The sequence below is a fragment of the Erinaceus europaeus genome, chromosome 15 (genome assembly GCF_950295315.1).
Source record: "Erinaceus europaeus chromosome 15, mEriEur2.1, whole genome shotgun sequence".
Lineage (NCBI taxonomy): Eukaryota > Metazoa > Chordata > Mammalia > Eulipotyphla > Erinaceidae > Erinaceus > Erinaceus europaeus.
In genome coordinates this window covers 4,861,182-4,876,794 of record NC_080176.1, presented here as the reverse complement: position 1 = coordinate 4,876,794, position 15,613 = coordinate 4,861,182, and the positions used below count along the sequence as shown (strand labels likewise).

Below are 15,613 nucleotides of genomic sequence, written 5' to 3'. Positions count from 1 at the left end.
GGCGCCATCTTCCCCCTCGGCTTGTACCTCAGAGAAGTGTCCTGAGAGGCACTCTGGCTTCGGCAACCCCAAACCCGGGCAGCTGCCGGCTGTGCTCGCCTTCTTCTGGGTGCGAGAGGCCCCTGGCGTCCGGCCGGGCTGTGGGAGGCAAGGCCTCGGGGAGTGGAGCGTCTTCCGACGGCCAGTGGAAGACTGGCCAGACTCCGAGGCCGCGCCTGCGCAGTGGACTGCGCGTGGGGGCTGGTGGACCGCGCCGTGGCCGCCGCAGCCTCTGGTGCAGCTTCTCCACGGCCGCGTCCAGGCGGAGACAGGCAGAGACACTCCGGCACCAAAGCTCCCCAGGCTTCGTGGCACTTCCGCGTGGTGCCAGGCCTCGAACCCGGGCAGTGTGCATGGCAAGGCACCCGCCCTACCTAGTAAGCTGTCTGAGATCTGTACATATCTCTTCCATCTGTTTTTTTTTTTCTCCCCCTATTTGATGGGGCCGAGAGAAGTCGAGCGGGTTGGGGGAGATAGACAGACAGGGCCGGGGAGACACCTGCTGACCTGCTCACCGCACGTGAAGCTTCCCCCCCTTGCAGTGGAGAACTGGGGGCTCGAACCGGGTCGTGCTTGCTTATTGTGTTGGGGATCGAACCTGGGGTTTTGGAGGCTCAGGCATGAAAAATCTTTTTATATATATATAATATATTTAAAAAAATATTTTCCCTTTTGTTGCCCTTGTTTTTTGTTTTGTTGTAGTTATTATTGTTGTTGTTATTGATGTCGGTGATGGATAGGACAGAGAGAAATGGAGAGAGGAGAGGAAGACAGAGAGGGAGAGAGAGACAGACAGCTGCAGACCTGCTTCACCGCCTGTGAAGCGACTCCCCTGCAGGTGGATCCTTACGGACTTGTGAAGAAGTTTATCCGAGAAGCGGGCTGTGCTAGCAGCAGCGTGAGGGGCCCTTCTTGGAACCCTTCTCACCAAATTCAGTGAATGTCCAGACAATATTCTCCTGAGCCTTGCCCGGATGTCGGATACAAAGGACAGGTGGGAGATAGCAGGTTGTTGCTCTGAGCTGTAAAGTTTGAGGATGGCAAGATGGCTGGCTTATTCCGCAGTGCTTACTTCCTCATGGGCTTGCCTCACCCACACTGCACTGGGGGAAGCTTAGGTGCTGCGATGTTTTTCTCTCTGCCTCTTTATCTCAGTCTCTGTCTTTTTTTTTTCAAACAAAAATAATTTATTTTAATTAAACAATTTCTTGGTATTGTCCAAAAATATTAATCAAGCCATTATCCCATACAACTTACTTTCTTTACAAAGGGAAATTTCCAATCCTGGTTTTTAAAAAGGCAAACCAGTAAGCTGCATTAAAGATTAGGTATAATATACAGTCTAGGCAGCCACATGAGAAATAGTTTCTGCTCCTTTGTTATTACACAGGTAGTTGCTTCCTTCAGCTAAAGCCTAGAGTCTTATATTTGTTTTATGCATATTGGGATTTGTTCTATTATTTGGCAGGAGATTGTACTCCCTTGAGTCAGCTATGTTCATTGGTCAGAATAAATTCCAGCATCTGACACCAATTCCATTAATCACAGACAAGCTTGAATAAGTGAGTAAGATAATAGAAAGACAAAAATATCTGGTGAACAGTGAACATTATATATGTATGCTATTCAGCTTTTATAGAAGAGATCTGAGATGTTCTTTTAAGTTCAATACATTTGAAACTGGCTATCAAAAGGGATAAAGGCCTCCTACATGAAACATTTTATTCAGGCAAAAGATAAAAACCAAGTAATACAGTGTTCTTAATGTTCCATCCTTAAAAAAAATATGGATATATTTCCATTTGAAGCATTCCTTATTATTTCCTTATGATAGGCCATTTAGAATTAAGAGTTGGGGACATTTCGTGATTGTACTAAAAAATTATCAACAGAAACAAAGGTTTTGGTCTGATCTGTTCCTTCAGTGGTCCTTACAGAAAATTTAGTGTGTGTAACTGTATAGTCATTTTTTTCAGTGTGCAGCTGTTTATTATATAGAACAGCTTATAATGTTAGCCATGCAACATTTTTACTCATTGAGAATTTGAGTTTTTTAATTAACTTAATTTGGAATTTATTTCTTGAAAGTCTCTGTCTTTCTGAAAAAGGAAGCCTGGAGCCGTGGGTAGAATTTGATATTTGACTTTTATGTGGTCTGGGAGATGGCACAGTATATAAAGCATTGAAGTCTCAAGCATGAGGTCCTAAATTCAATCCCTGACATTGCGTGTGTCAGAATGATGCTCTTGCGTGTGTCAGAGTGATGCTCTGGTTCTCGCTCTTTCTCTCCTGACTCGTCACAAAAGACTCAGTTATGAAACAGTTGAAGAAACCTAGTGAGATTTTACAGGAGAGAGTGTAAATTTAATTCAAGTGGAAATTCTCTGCAGAACACCCACCCCACCAGGAATTTACAGGTCGAGGAATATGTGCTCCGAGGTGGGCGGGGAAACCTGTGCTCCTGAATGAGCCTTCCGTGTAAACAGGGGGGCTGGGAGGAACTTGACAACATGGATTCTAGGACAGCACTGATCATGGTGTCGCTGCACCTCCTGTGGCAGATGCATCAAAGCTGTGAAATGTGTGGCAGGAGACAGCAGGAAAGTATGTGTTCATCAGAACTGCTTCATGGCCTGATCTGGGCAAGGGGACTGGTATGTGGTATGTGCTCTCCTGAGCCTGGTTCTCTATGCCCAGTGTTTATGAAAGGTATCCACCATCATCTTCAAGACTTCCTTCTCGGCGTCACTCAGCAGAACTCGGTTTTTGTTTCTGGCAACTGAGACAGTGAGTGACACCAGAATGTAGGCCTGTCCAACAAAGGGCTGGCGCTCATCTGCTTCTCTCTGAGCTTGCGTTCACTTTGGGTGCTTGCTCTGTACCTGTGATCAGTCAGGAGAGAGTGGCAGGCTTCTGCAGTCCCAGGCTCCCGAATAAATCATACAGGCTCAGCCTTAGTGGGGGTTCCCTCATCCACTGTGAATCCTCCTTGCAGCTCTCTCAATGCTGATGGAGCGACACCCCAGAGAGGCTGCAGGTGAGGGGCTCATTCCCATAAAGGGAAACACACTGGAAACTGGAAAGACATTCCCAGAGTCTTTCTGTCTTGGCATGCTCTGTGATCCTCTCCCCAGGTGCAGACAGTCTGTGCTTTATAGAAATGTTGAGAGGGTTGGATTGGACTTCCGGAGGCGGAGCTACGAGCAGCAGATAGCTTTCTCTCGTCTCCTCTCCTCTCCCGATCAACTAGGAATACCAAAGGAGACCACCTGGGACCAAAACAAGACAGGACTAGAATGACCACAGGAACCCAGTAAATCACCCGTGAGTACAAACACATGTGGCTGGTGACAGAGAGGAGAGAGGAGCCTAAGGAGAGATTAAGTGACTGCTAACAGTTAAGCAGTTTATCAGTTGAGACACCACCTCCAGTCTGCTCCACCAACAAGGGAACAGCTGAAGGGAGGAGAGGACTCCCCAGAGACTCACCAAATGCAACTCTGAGTCTCCATTGCTACTACCCTCAGAATCTGGAGCAGCGACAGGGAGGGACACCAGGGGACAGAGATCTAACCAGGAAACTCAGGAGAAGACCTATACCTCGGTGGCATAGCTGAGGGGCTGTGAAAGTCTCTTTGCATAACCACTGGATTATCTCTGCCACACCCTGCTTTATCTCTTGGTCAGTGATTAAGCTAAGAAGCCTATTGATAGTTTAAAAGCCCTCAGGCTCCCTTAGCCTACAGGGAAGAAAAAAAAAAAAGAGGCTTTTAAACCATTGAGCTCCAACTCTGGGATTGAAACAATTGTTAACTTCCACCACTTTAAACCCTTTAATTAACTTACTTAGACACAAGTCAATCCAGGCAATAGTGATCAATAATTTGAAAAGTACTGATAAAGGGAACTCATAACATAATATATAAAATGGTTAAAACAACAAGAAAAAATATTGGAGAATCGAACCAGGACAAGAGTCCAGCTAAAAGTCCTCCATAGGGTGAAGCACAAAATAACGAGTTCAACATCCAAACATTAGCTAAGGAAATAATAACAGGAGTGAGTAAAGAATTTGAAAAAATTGTAATCAGAAATACAGGAACAACAAATGAGAATATGAAAGAAAATACTAATTATCTCATGGTTATTAGAGAGCTGAAAGCTGAAATCACTGAGCTAAGAAGGCAACTAGCTGAACAAGCTAAAACAGTATCAGAGCAGGGCAACAAAATAGATGAACTCCAGAAAACAGTAGAGGGCAGAGAGAATAGAATCTATGAGGCTGAAGACAGAATTAGCAAGATTGAGGATGAATTAGAGACAACTAAAAAAGAAGTAAGAGATCTCAAAAAGAGATTAAGAGATGCTGAAAACAACAACAGAGTCCTATGGGATGACTTCAAAAGAAACAAAATACGCATTACTGGCATACCAGAGGAAGAAAGAGAAGGAGAGGAAGAAAGAATTTTCCAGGCCATAGTAGCTGAAAACTTCTCTAGTCTAGACAACATCAGACATAAAAATTTAAGAAGCCCAGAGGGTCCCAAACAGAATTAACCCAGACCTAAAGACACCAAGACATATCATACTTAGAATGGAAAGGAATAAGGATAAAGAAAGGATCCTGAAGGCTGCAAGAGAAAAACAAAGAGTCACCTACAAAGGAAAACCCATAAGATTAGCAGCAGACTTCTCCATACAAACACTACAGGCCAGAAGAGAATGGCAAGATATCTATCGAGTGCTCAATGAGAAAGGCTTTCAGCCAAGAATACTATATCCAGCTAGACTGTCATTCAGACTAGATGGAGGCATCAAAACCTTCTCAGACAAGCAACAGTTGAAGGAATCAACTATCACCAAGCCTACCCTGAAAGAAGTTCTGAAAGGTCTCCTATAAACAACCAGACCACCACAAATAGGACATATACCAAAAACTCTAAAACTCTACAAGAATGGCATTAAAATATCTTCAATCTTTGATATCAATAAATGTCAATGGCCTGAATTCACCTATTAAAAGACACAGAGTAGGAAGATGGATCAGAAAACACAACCCAACAATATGCTGTCTACAGGAAACCCACTTAACTCAACAAGACAAACACAGACTTAAAGTGAAAGGATGGAAAACTATCATACAAGCCAATGGCCCACAAAAAAAGGGCAGGAGCAGCTATTCTCATATCTGACATGATAGAATTTAAAATAGATAAGATTAAAAAAGATAGGAATGGACACTACTTAATGCTCAGAAGATCAGTCAATCAAGAGGACTTAACAATTACTAACATCTATGCACCCAATAAGAAACCATGTAAATACATCAAACTTCTACTGAAAGAGCTACAGCAATATATTAACAGTAACACAATTATAGTAGGGGACTTCAACATCCCACTCTCTCAACTTGACAGATCATCCAGGCAGAAAATCAATAAAGACATAAGGGAGCTAAATGAAGAGATAGATAAACTAGAACTATTGGACGTTTTCAGAGTCATTCATCCCAAGAAACTGGAATACACATTTTACTCAAATCCACATGGATCATTCTCAAGGATAGACCATATGTTAGGCCACAAAGACAGCATCAGCCAATTCAAGAGCACTGAAATCATCCCAAGCATCTTCTCAGACCACAGTGGAATTAAACTAACACTTAACAATCAACAACAGATTAGTAACAGTCCCAAAATGTGGAAGCTCAACAGTATACTTCTTAACAACTTCTGGGTCAAAGAGGAAATCAAGGAAGAAATCAAAATGTTTCAAGAGTTCAATGAAAATGAAGACACAAACTATCAAAATATTTGGGACACAGCTAAAGCAGTCCTAAGAGGGAAGTTCATAGCTATACAAGCACACATTAGGAAACAAGAAAAAGCACAAATAAATAGCCTGATTGCACATCTTAAAGACCTAGAAGAACAACAAAGGAACCCTAAAGCAACGAGAAAGTCAGAAATCACTAAAATTAGGGCAGAAATAAATAACATTGAGAATAGGAAAACCATACAAAAGATCAACGAAAGTAAATGTTGGTTCTTCGAAAGAGTAAACAAAATCGACAAACCTTTAGCCAGACTCACAAAACAAAAAAGGGAGAAGACCCAAATAAATCGGATAGTAAATGAAAGAGGAGAAATCCCAACAGACACTGCAGAAATTCAACATATCATGCGAGGCTTCTATGAACAACTATATGCCACCAAGCTAGAGAACCTGGAAGAAATGGACGATTTCCTAGATACCTACCAACTTCCAAAACTAAGAGGAAGTGGATAACATGAACAGGCCCATCACAGCTAATGAAATTGAAACAGTTATCAAAAATCTCCCCAAAAATAAAAGTCCTGGACCAGATGGTTTTACAAATGAATTCTACAAAACCTTCAAAGAAGAACTAATACCTCTACTTTTAAAAGTCTTCCAGAAGACTGAAGACACTGGAATACTCCCTGCCAGCTTCTATGAAGCCAACATCACCCTGATACCAAAAGCAGACAGGGGCACAACCAAAAAAGAAAACTACAGACCAATATCTCTGATGAACATAGATGCGAAAATATTGAACAAAATTCTAGCCAACCGGATACAGCAGTGTATCAAAAAGATTGCTCATCATGACCAAGTGGGGTTTATCCCAGGCATGCAAGTTAGGTTTAATATACGTAAATCAATCAATGTGATCCACCACATCAACAAAAGCAAGACCAAAAACTACATGGTCATATCAATAGATGCAGAGAAAGCCTTTGACAAAATACATCCCTTTATGATCAAAACACTACAAAAAATAGGAATAGATGGAAAATTCCAGAAGATAGTGGAGTCTATATATAGCAAACCTACAGCCAACATCATACTCAATGGTGAAAATCTGAAAGCATTTCCACTCAGATCCGGTACTAGACAGGGCTGCCCACTATCACCATTACTATTCAACATAGTGTTGGAAGTTCTTGCCATAGCAATCAGGCAGGAGCAAGGAATTAAAGGCATACAGATTGGAAGAGAAGAAGTCAAACTCTCCTTATTTGCAGATGACATGATAGTATACATGGAAAAACCTAAGGAATCCAGCAAGAAGCTTTTGGAAATCATCAGGCAATACAGTAAGGTGTCAGGCTATAAAATTAACATTCAATAGTCAGTGGCATTCCTCTATGCAAACACTAAGTTAGAAGAAATTGAAATCCAGAAATCAGTTCCTTTTACTATAGCAACAAAAACAATAAAATATCTAGGAGTAAACCTGACCAAAGAAGTGAAAGACTTGTATACTGAAATTATGAGTCACTACTCAAAGAAATTGAAAAAGACACAAAGAAGTGGAAAGATATTCCATGTTCATGGGTTGGAAGAATTAACAACATCAAAATAAATGTATTACCCAGAGCCATCTACAAATTTAATGCTATCCCCATCAAGATCCCAAGCACATTTTTTAGGAGAATAGAAAAAATGCTACAAATGTTTATCTGGAACCAGAAAAGACCTAGAATTGCCAAAACAATCTTGAGAAAAAAAGAACTGAACCGGAGGCATCACACTCCCAGATCTCAAACTATATTATAGGGCCGCTGTCATCAAAACTGTTTGGTACTGGAACATGAATAGACACACTGACCAGTGGAATAGAATTGAGAGCCCAGAAATGAGGCCCCACACCTATGGACATCTAATCTTTGACAAAGGGGCCCAGACTATTACATGGGGAAAGCAGAGTCTCTTCCACAAATGGTGTTGGAAACAATGGGTTGAAACATGCAGAAGAATGAAACTGAACCACTGTATTTCCCCAAATACAAAAGTAAATTCCAAGTGGATCAAGGACTTGGATGTTAGACCACAAACTATTAAATACTTAGAGGAAAATATTGGCAGAACTCTTTTCCGCATAAATTTTAAAGACATTTCCAATGAAACGAATCCAATTAGAAGACTAAGGCAAGTATAAACCTATGGGACTACATCAAATTAAAAAGCTTCTGCACAGCAAAAGAAACCACTACCCAAACCAAGAGACCCCTCACAGAATGGGAGAAGATCTTTACATGCCATACATCAGACAAGAGTTTAATAACCAACATATATAAAGAGCTTGCCAGACTCAACAACAAGACAACAAATAACCCCATCCAAAAATGGGGGGAGGAATTGGACAGAATATTTACCACAGAAGAGATCCAAAAGGCCGAGAAACACATGAAAAAATGCTCCAAGTCTCTGATTGTCAGAGAAATGCAAATCAAGACAACAATGAGATATCACTTCACTCCTGTGAGGATGTCATACATCAGAAAAGGTAACAGCAGCAAATGCTGGAGAGGGTGTGGGTCAAAGGAACCCTCCTGCACTGCTGGTGGGAATGTCAATGGGTCCAACCTCTGTGGAGAACAGTCTGGAGAACTCTCAGAAGGCTAGAAATGGACCTACCCTATGACCCTGCTATTCCTCTCCTGGGGATAGATCCTAAGGAACCCAACACATCCATCCAAAAAGATCTGTGTACACATATGTTCTTGGCAGCACAATTTGTAATAGCCAAAACCTGGAAGCAACCCAGGTGTCCAACAACAGATGAGTAGCTAAGCAAGTTATGGTATATATACACAATGGAATACTACTCAGCTGTAAAAAATGGTGACTTCACTGTTTTCAGCCGATCTTGGATGGACCTTGAAAAAATCATGTTAAGTGAAATAAGTCAGAAACAGAAGGATGAATATGGGATGATCTCACTCTCAGGTAGAAGTTGAAAAACAAGATCAGAAAAGAAAACACAAGTAGAACCTGAAATGAAACGGAATTGGCGTATTGCACCAAAGTAAAAGACTCTGGGTTGGGTGGGTGGGGAGAATACAGGTCCATGAAGGATGATAAATGACATAGTGGGGGTTGTATTGTTAAATGGGAAACTGGGGAATGTTATGCATGTACAAACTATTGTATTTACTGTTGAATGTAAAACATTAATTTCCCAATCAAGAAATAAATTAAAAAAAAAAAAAAAGAAATGTTGAGAGGGTCAGTCATGACCCAGATCCAGCGCCCCTGTGTGCTGACCTGGTAGAGGGGAAGAGATAACCTCACTCTGTTTCTGACCAAGGAAACGAGAAGAAATGAGAAGAAAAATCTTTTTTTTTTTAGAGAGAAATGGAGACAGGAGGGGAAGACAGAGAGGGGGAGAGAAAGACACCTGCAAACCTGCTTCACCTTAAGCTGGTCCTTGCGCTTTGTGCCACGTGCGCTTAACCCACTGTGCTACCGCCCGACTCCTGAAAAATCTTTTTAATCACAAACTTTTCAAATTCATGAAGAAACTCAGATTAGCAAGAAGATGCAATTTGGCATCTCAGGAGATTATTCTCCACCCAGATTGCTTGAGCTTTTGACCCAAGGGTTAGATAATATAGTTGCCATCCATGAGTCCTATATTGGGTCCACAGGGACCAGGAAGTAGGTGGGACAATTATTTCCTGTTTGTCTTAACAAGGCACTTTGGGAATCTGGTCCCAGCGGCCACAGAAGCTGCTGTAAATACCCATCTTTCACCCCGAGACATCACCCTGCATAGAGGGCTAAGGCCATGAGCATCTGTCCTCTCCTCACACAGGACCTGCTTATATTTTAAGAGTTTCTCTAAGGAGGAACACTGGCCACTTCCTCAAAGGTGAAGAACCCTGATAGCCACAGTGCCTGCTCATCCTGGGCAAGCCGCCAGCACTGCAGGTGTCAGCACTTCCTTAATAAAGAGTAGCAGAGCTTTGAGGAAGCCCCTTTGTTAAACCTTCCAGGTTTAGGGAGGTGATCTGATCAGCTGGAGTGTGAAAGAAACCCTGAAGTAGGCAGTTGTTCCTCTGTGTCTCTGTGATCTTGTGAGTGGGAGAAGCCTGGGCATATAAAAGGAGAGCTGTGTCATGGGACAGAGGGAGTGGGAACATGTGTTCAGTGTAAGCTGAGCCGCCTGAGGTTAATGTGTCCATGACTGGGGCTTGGGCTTGCCTGAGTCTGTAAGTGACCGCTGCCTCTCCTGCCTGCCTGTGTGCCCGGGCTCCAGCCCCATGAGCAGGGCCAACGCCTCGAGCGTGTCCGAGTTCCTCCTCCTGGGCCTCTCCAGGCAGCCCCAGCAGGAGCAGCTCCTCTTCGCCCTCTTTCTCAGCATGTACCTGGTCGCCGTGCTGGGGAACCTGCTCATCCTGCTGGCCGTCAGCGTGGACCCCCGCCTGCACGTGCCCATGTACTTCTTCCTCTGCAGCCTGTCCCTGGTGGACATCTGCTTCACCTCCACCACCGTCCCCAAGATGCTGGCCAACCACGTGCTGGGAACCCACACCATCTCCTTCGCGGGCTGTCTCACGCAGATGTACTTTCTCTTCATGTTCGTGGACATGGACAACTTCCTGCTGGCTGTCATGGCCTATGACCGCTTTGTGGCCGTGTGCCACCCCCTGCACTACTCGGCCAGGATGACCCCCAGGCTCTGTGTCCTGCTGGTGGGCGGCTCGTGGACCATTGCCAACGTGGACGTTCTCTTGCACACGCTGCTGATGGCCCGCCTGTCATTCTGTGCGGACAATGCCATCCCCCACTTCTTCTGCGATGTGACCCCCCTGCTGCAGCTGTCCTGCTCGGACACATACATCAATGAGATGATGATTTTTATCGAAGCGGGGCTGATAACGGTGGCTCCATTCGTCTGCGTCCTGGTGTCCTACGTCCTCATCACCTGTGCTGTCCTGAGGGTCCCGTCTACCAAGGGCAAGTGGAAGGCCTTCTCCACCTGCGGCTGCCACCTGGCTGTGGTGTCCCTCTTCTACGGCACCATCATATTCCTCTATTTCAACCCATCTTCCTCACACTCAGCTGACTCAGATATAGCAGCTGCCGTGATGTTCACGGTGGTGACCCCCATGCTGAACCCCTTCATCTACAGCCTGCGGAACAAAGACATAAAAGGGGCTCTTGGAAAGGTGATGGCTGTGAGTCTCCTTGCTCAGTAGAGTGCGTTGATAAGACCACTAAGGAACAGGATGTTTAAATCTCTTTTACCCCTTTGCATGGCATGTAGCATTGTTCTCTCAAAAGAAAAACCTAGTGTCTGTTGTGGGAGAACCAAACTCTTGACCCAGACTCTTCCATTAAAGATATACTGGGAGATGCTTTTACTAAATACCTTGATTATCCCAATGGTTAGGGTCCTCAACCCAAACCCACCTGGATCCACCTCTAGGGGTCAGTTGATTTTGTTTTCAGTCCACACTAAGAGGGCACACAGTCTGAAGTCTGGTGAGGCACCTTAGTTGGAAAATGCTAGAAGAACTTTGTTTTATAAGATTTATTATCGGCAGGGTTAGACAGCATAATGCTTATGCAAAGAGACTCTCATGCCTGAGGCTCCAAAGTCCTAGGTTTAGTCCCCTGTACCACCATAAGCCAGATTAGTGCTCTGATTAGTGCTCTGATTAAAGAAAGAAAATGATCAGAAGAAGAGTATTTTTCTGTCACATATGATGTCCTATCAGCGATGACATAACAACAATAACTACAACAATAAATAAACAACTAAGGGCAAAAAAAGGGAAAATAAATAAATGTTAAAAAATTTTAAAAATATATAGAGAAAGCCAAAAATTGAGAGGAGGTAAGGGAGACAGAAAGGAAGAGAGATAAAGACACCCACAACACTGCTTCGCCACTTGTAAAGGTGGGGACTGGGGACTTGAACCCAGTCCTTGCACATTGTTTGTTTGTTTTTTACCAGGGCACTATTGAGCTCTGGTTTATGGTGGTGTGGGGGATTGAACCTGGAACTTTGGAGCCTCAGGCATGAGAATCTGTTTTCATAACCATTATGCTATCTACCCTCTGCCCTGCCCTTGCACAGTGTAACAAGTGTGCTCAAGCAGGCATGCCACCACCTAGCCCCAATTTCTGACAGTCTCTATCCAATAAATAAATAAAAATAGGGTGGAGGTAGATAGCATAATGGTTATGCAAAGAGACTGTCATGCCTGAGACTCTGAAGTCCCAGGTTCAATCCTCCATACCACAATAATCCAGAATTTTGCAGTGCTCTCTGTGTCTTTCTCTGCATCTCTCTCAAAAATAAAGTAAATGAAATACAGAATAAATAAATAAAAATACAGTAGTTTGTACATGTGTAACGTTTTTCAGATTTCCACATAACAATCCAACCTAGGTCTTCCCCTACCGCCATGTTCCAGAACCCTCCCCTGTGGCCCAGAGTCTTTTACTTTGGTGCAATACACCAACTGTTTTGTTCTATGTCAAAATGATCTAGTTTTATCTGCTCTATCACAATCAGACTGACTATGTGTGATGCTTATTTTTTTATTTATTTTTTTTTAGGTACTGAAGCTTCAACACATCCAGTCTTCCACTATTGTGGGCTGATTATTTAACTCTTATTTTATAGTGATGGGGGGTGGAGGGAAGCACCTGGCTGAGCACAAACATTACAATGCACAAGGACCCAGGTTCAAGCCCCTGGTCCCCACCTGCAGAGGAAAGCTTCATGAGTGGTGAAGCAGGGCTGCAGGTGTATCTCTGTCCCTCTCCCTCTATCTTCCCCCTTCCTCTCAACTTCTGGCTATGCAATAAATAAATAAAGATAATAAAACAAATTTTAAGAAAAGGTAACAGAGAGAGTGTGGAGGTGAAGAAGGAGAGAGCACTTTTCAGATAGAGAAAACAACACAGGAGAGGGGATGACACCCTACCAGCAGAACACCCCTATGTAGTGGCGTGTGGCTCAAGGCTGCTAGCACACATGACAAAAGCACGAGATCCAGATGAGCTGCTTTGTGGACCCCAAGCCAAATCATCTTTGTATTTTCATCTGGACTCAGGTCTCACAGTACCATGCCAAGATGCCTAAACTAATCAGGAAAGAAGCTGTTTTCCAAAGTCTCATGCCCAGATTGTTCAGCAGCTGCATTGTTTTTATCTCCCCCACCCCAGCACTGCTCAGCTTTGGCTTATGGTGGTGCAGGGAGTTGAACCTGAGACCTTTAGTGCCTCAGCATAGAAATCGTTTTGTGGGGGCCAGGCGGTATCGCAGCAGGTTAAGCACACATGGTGCAAAGCACAAGGACCAGCATAAGGATCTCTGTTCGAGCCCCCATCTCCCCACCTATAGGGGGGTTGCTTCACAGGTGGTGAAGCAGGTCGGCAGGTGTCTTTGTCTCCCCCTCCTCTCTGGTTTTCTCTCTGTCCTATCTGTCAACAATGACAACAATAATAACAACAGCGAAAAACAACAATGGCAACAAAAGGGAAAAAATAGCCTCCAGGAGCAGTGGATTCATAGTGCTGGCACCGAGCCCCAGTGATAACCCTGGAGGAAAAAAAGAAAAAGAAATAGTTTTGCATAACTACTATTCCCTCTACAGCCCTCAACTGAATTTTCGATCTTCTGTTCCATGTGTCAATGCACTTAGACATTTTACATAGATACTAATTTTCTGTTTTGTTAAGATTCATTTGTGAGAGCACTGAAATGGGGTAACGTGCTGCTTTGCTGGTGTACAACTCAGCTTTGAGCCTGGCTCCCACCACAGTGAAGGAAGATTTCATGCTGTTTGTTTGTTTTTCCATTCTCTGCATCTCTTATCTTTAATCTCAAAAAAATAAAAAGAAACTTTAAAAAGATTCAGTTATGACAGGGAAGAGGCCAGGGCTCTGCATCAGCATATGTGGTCCCATGAATCGAGCTGGGGTCTCAGGCCCACAAATCCTGTGCCAAGCTGACCCTCCCCACCCTCACTGCTGCTTTGCAACTTTCAGTTTTAGAATAAAGCTTTTCTGAAATGTTACTCAACTGTCCTTATATATTTCCATTAAGTCGCTCACTAGCAATTCTGTTTCTGAGTTAAATGGTATTTGCTATTGAAAACTATATTTTTCTTTTGTTCATTAATTTATTTTAAAGCATGTTTTAAAGTACTTTATTTACTTATTTATTTTAAATATTTATTTATTTAGTCCCTTTTGCTGCCCTTGTTGTTTTATTGTTGTAGTTATTATTGTTGTTGTCGTTGTTGGATAGGACAGAGAGAAACGGAGAGAGGAGGGGGAAGACAGGAGGAAAGATAGACACCTACAGACATGCTTCACCGCCCATGAAGCGACCCTGTGCAGGTGGGGTGCCAGGGCTCAAACCGGGATCCTTAATCCGGTCCTTGTGCTTTATGCCACGTGCGCTTAACCCGCTGCGCTACCGCCGGACTCCCTGTTTTACTTATTTTGTTACTGAGGGAGATACAGAGAGAAAGACACAGAAAGACCAGAACCCTGCTCAGCTGTGGTTTATGGTGGTGTGAGGGATTGAACCTGAGACCTCAAAGCCTCAGGCATGAAAGTCTTTTGCAGAACCATCATCCTGTCTCCTCAGACCTTGTTCATTTATTTCTTCAGCCAGAGTCTTGCTCCGCTGTGACTACCGGTGGTGCCAAGGATCCAGCCTGGGGCCTCTTGCATGCAAGTCCTTTGTTTTACTGTTGTGCTGGCTCTCTTGTCCCAAAAGTAAGACTTTTAACTTATCTTGGAAGTGACTGCAGAAAAGAAAAATGTGTCTGTGTGGTGTGGAACTATACTCTGTGATTCTCCAAACTTGTAAACCACTATTAGTCACAAATAAATAAAAATGAAGTAATTGAATGAGCCCTAAAGCAACAAAATGTGTCTGTGTAACTGGGTAACGTATCACAGGACATTCTGGATTTTGAGCAGGACATTCTGGATTTTAACATTCACATATCACAGGACATTCTGGATTTTGAGCAGGACATTCTGGATTTTAACATTAACATTTTTAACATTCTGGATTTTAACATTAACATATCACAGGACATTCTGGATTTTGAGCAGGGCATTCTGGATTTTAACATTCACATATCACAGGACATTCTGGATTTTGAGCAGGACATTCTGGATTTTAACATTAACATTTTTAACATTCTGGATTTTAACATTAACATATCACAGGACATTCTGGATTTTGAGTTTTATTTTACTTTATTTACTTATTTATTTATTATATATATATTTTTTTCTTCCAGGGTTATAGCTGGGACTTAGTGCTTGCAATACAAATCCACTGCTCCTGGAGGCTACTTCCCCCCTTTTCATTGCCCTTATTGTTTATCATTGTTATTATTATTGTTGTTGTTGTTGTTATTGCTACCATTGTTGTTGTATAGGGCAGAGAGAAATGGAGAGAGGAGGGGAAGACAGGGGGAGAAAGAGGTAGACACCTGCAGACCTGCTTCACCGCCTGTGAAGCGACCCCCCTGCAGGTGGGGAGCTGGGATCTCGAACCACCCAGCCCCTTAATAAACTTTTAAAATATTTATTTATTCCTTAATGAGGAAGAGAGGGAGAGAGAAACAGAGCATCACCCTGATGCATGCAGAACTGAGGCCTGAACTCAGGACCTGGTGCTTGAGGGTCCAGCACTTTATCCATTCAATACCTCTTTTATTTTATTATTTTTTATTTTTTTAATTCTTTATTGAGGAATTAATGTTTTACATTCAACAGTAAA

The 15,613-nt window shown here is 43.1% G+C and overlaps 2 protein-coding genes across 2 annotated transcripts in view; one reads left to right on the top strand and one right to left on the bottom strand.

Moving 5' to 3' along the window:
* Positions 1-2,167: 2,167 nt before the first annotated feature.
* The window catches only part of ZNF200 (zinc finger protein 200), a 36,378-nt gene continuing 22,932 nt past the window's right edge, over positions 2,168-15,613 (bottom strand). Inside the window, exon 5 of the mRNA XM_060172509.1 lies at positions 2,168-3,308. Within this exon, the coding sequence (XP_060028492.1) occupies positions 3,286-3,308 (23 nt within the window). The 3' untranslated portion in view covers positions 2,168-3,285. The remainder of the gene's footprint in view (positions 3,309-15,613) is intronic.
* Positions 10,046-11,069, top strand: LOC103112572 (olfactory receptor 1F1-like). The gene has a single exon (XM_007522015.2). The coding sequence runs from the start codon at positions 10,110-10,112 to the stop codon at positions 11,046-11,048; it is 939 nt and encodes a 312-aa protein (XP_007522077.1). The 5' UTR covers positions 10,046-10,109; the 3' UTR covers positions 11,049-11,069.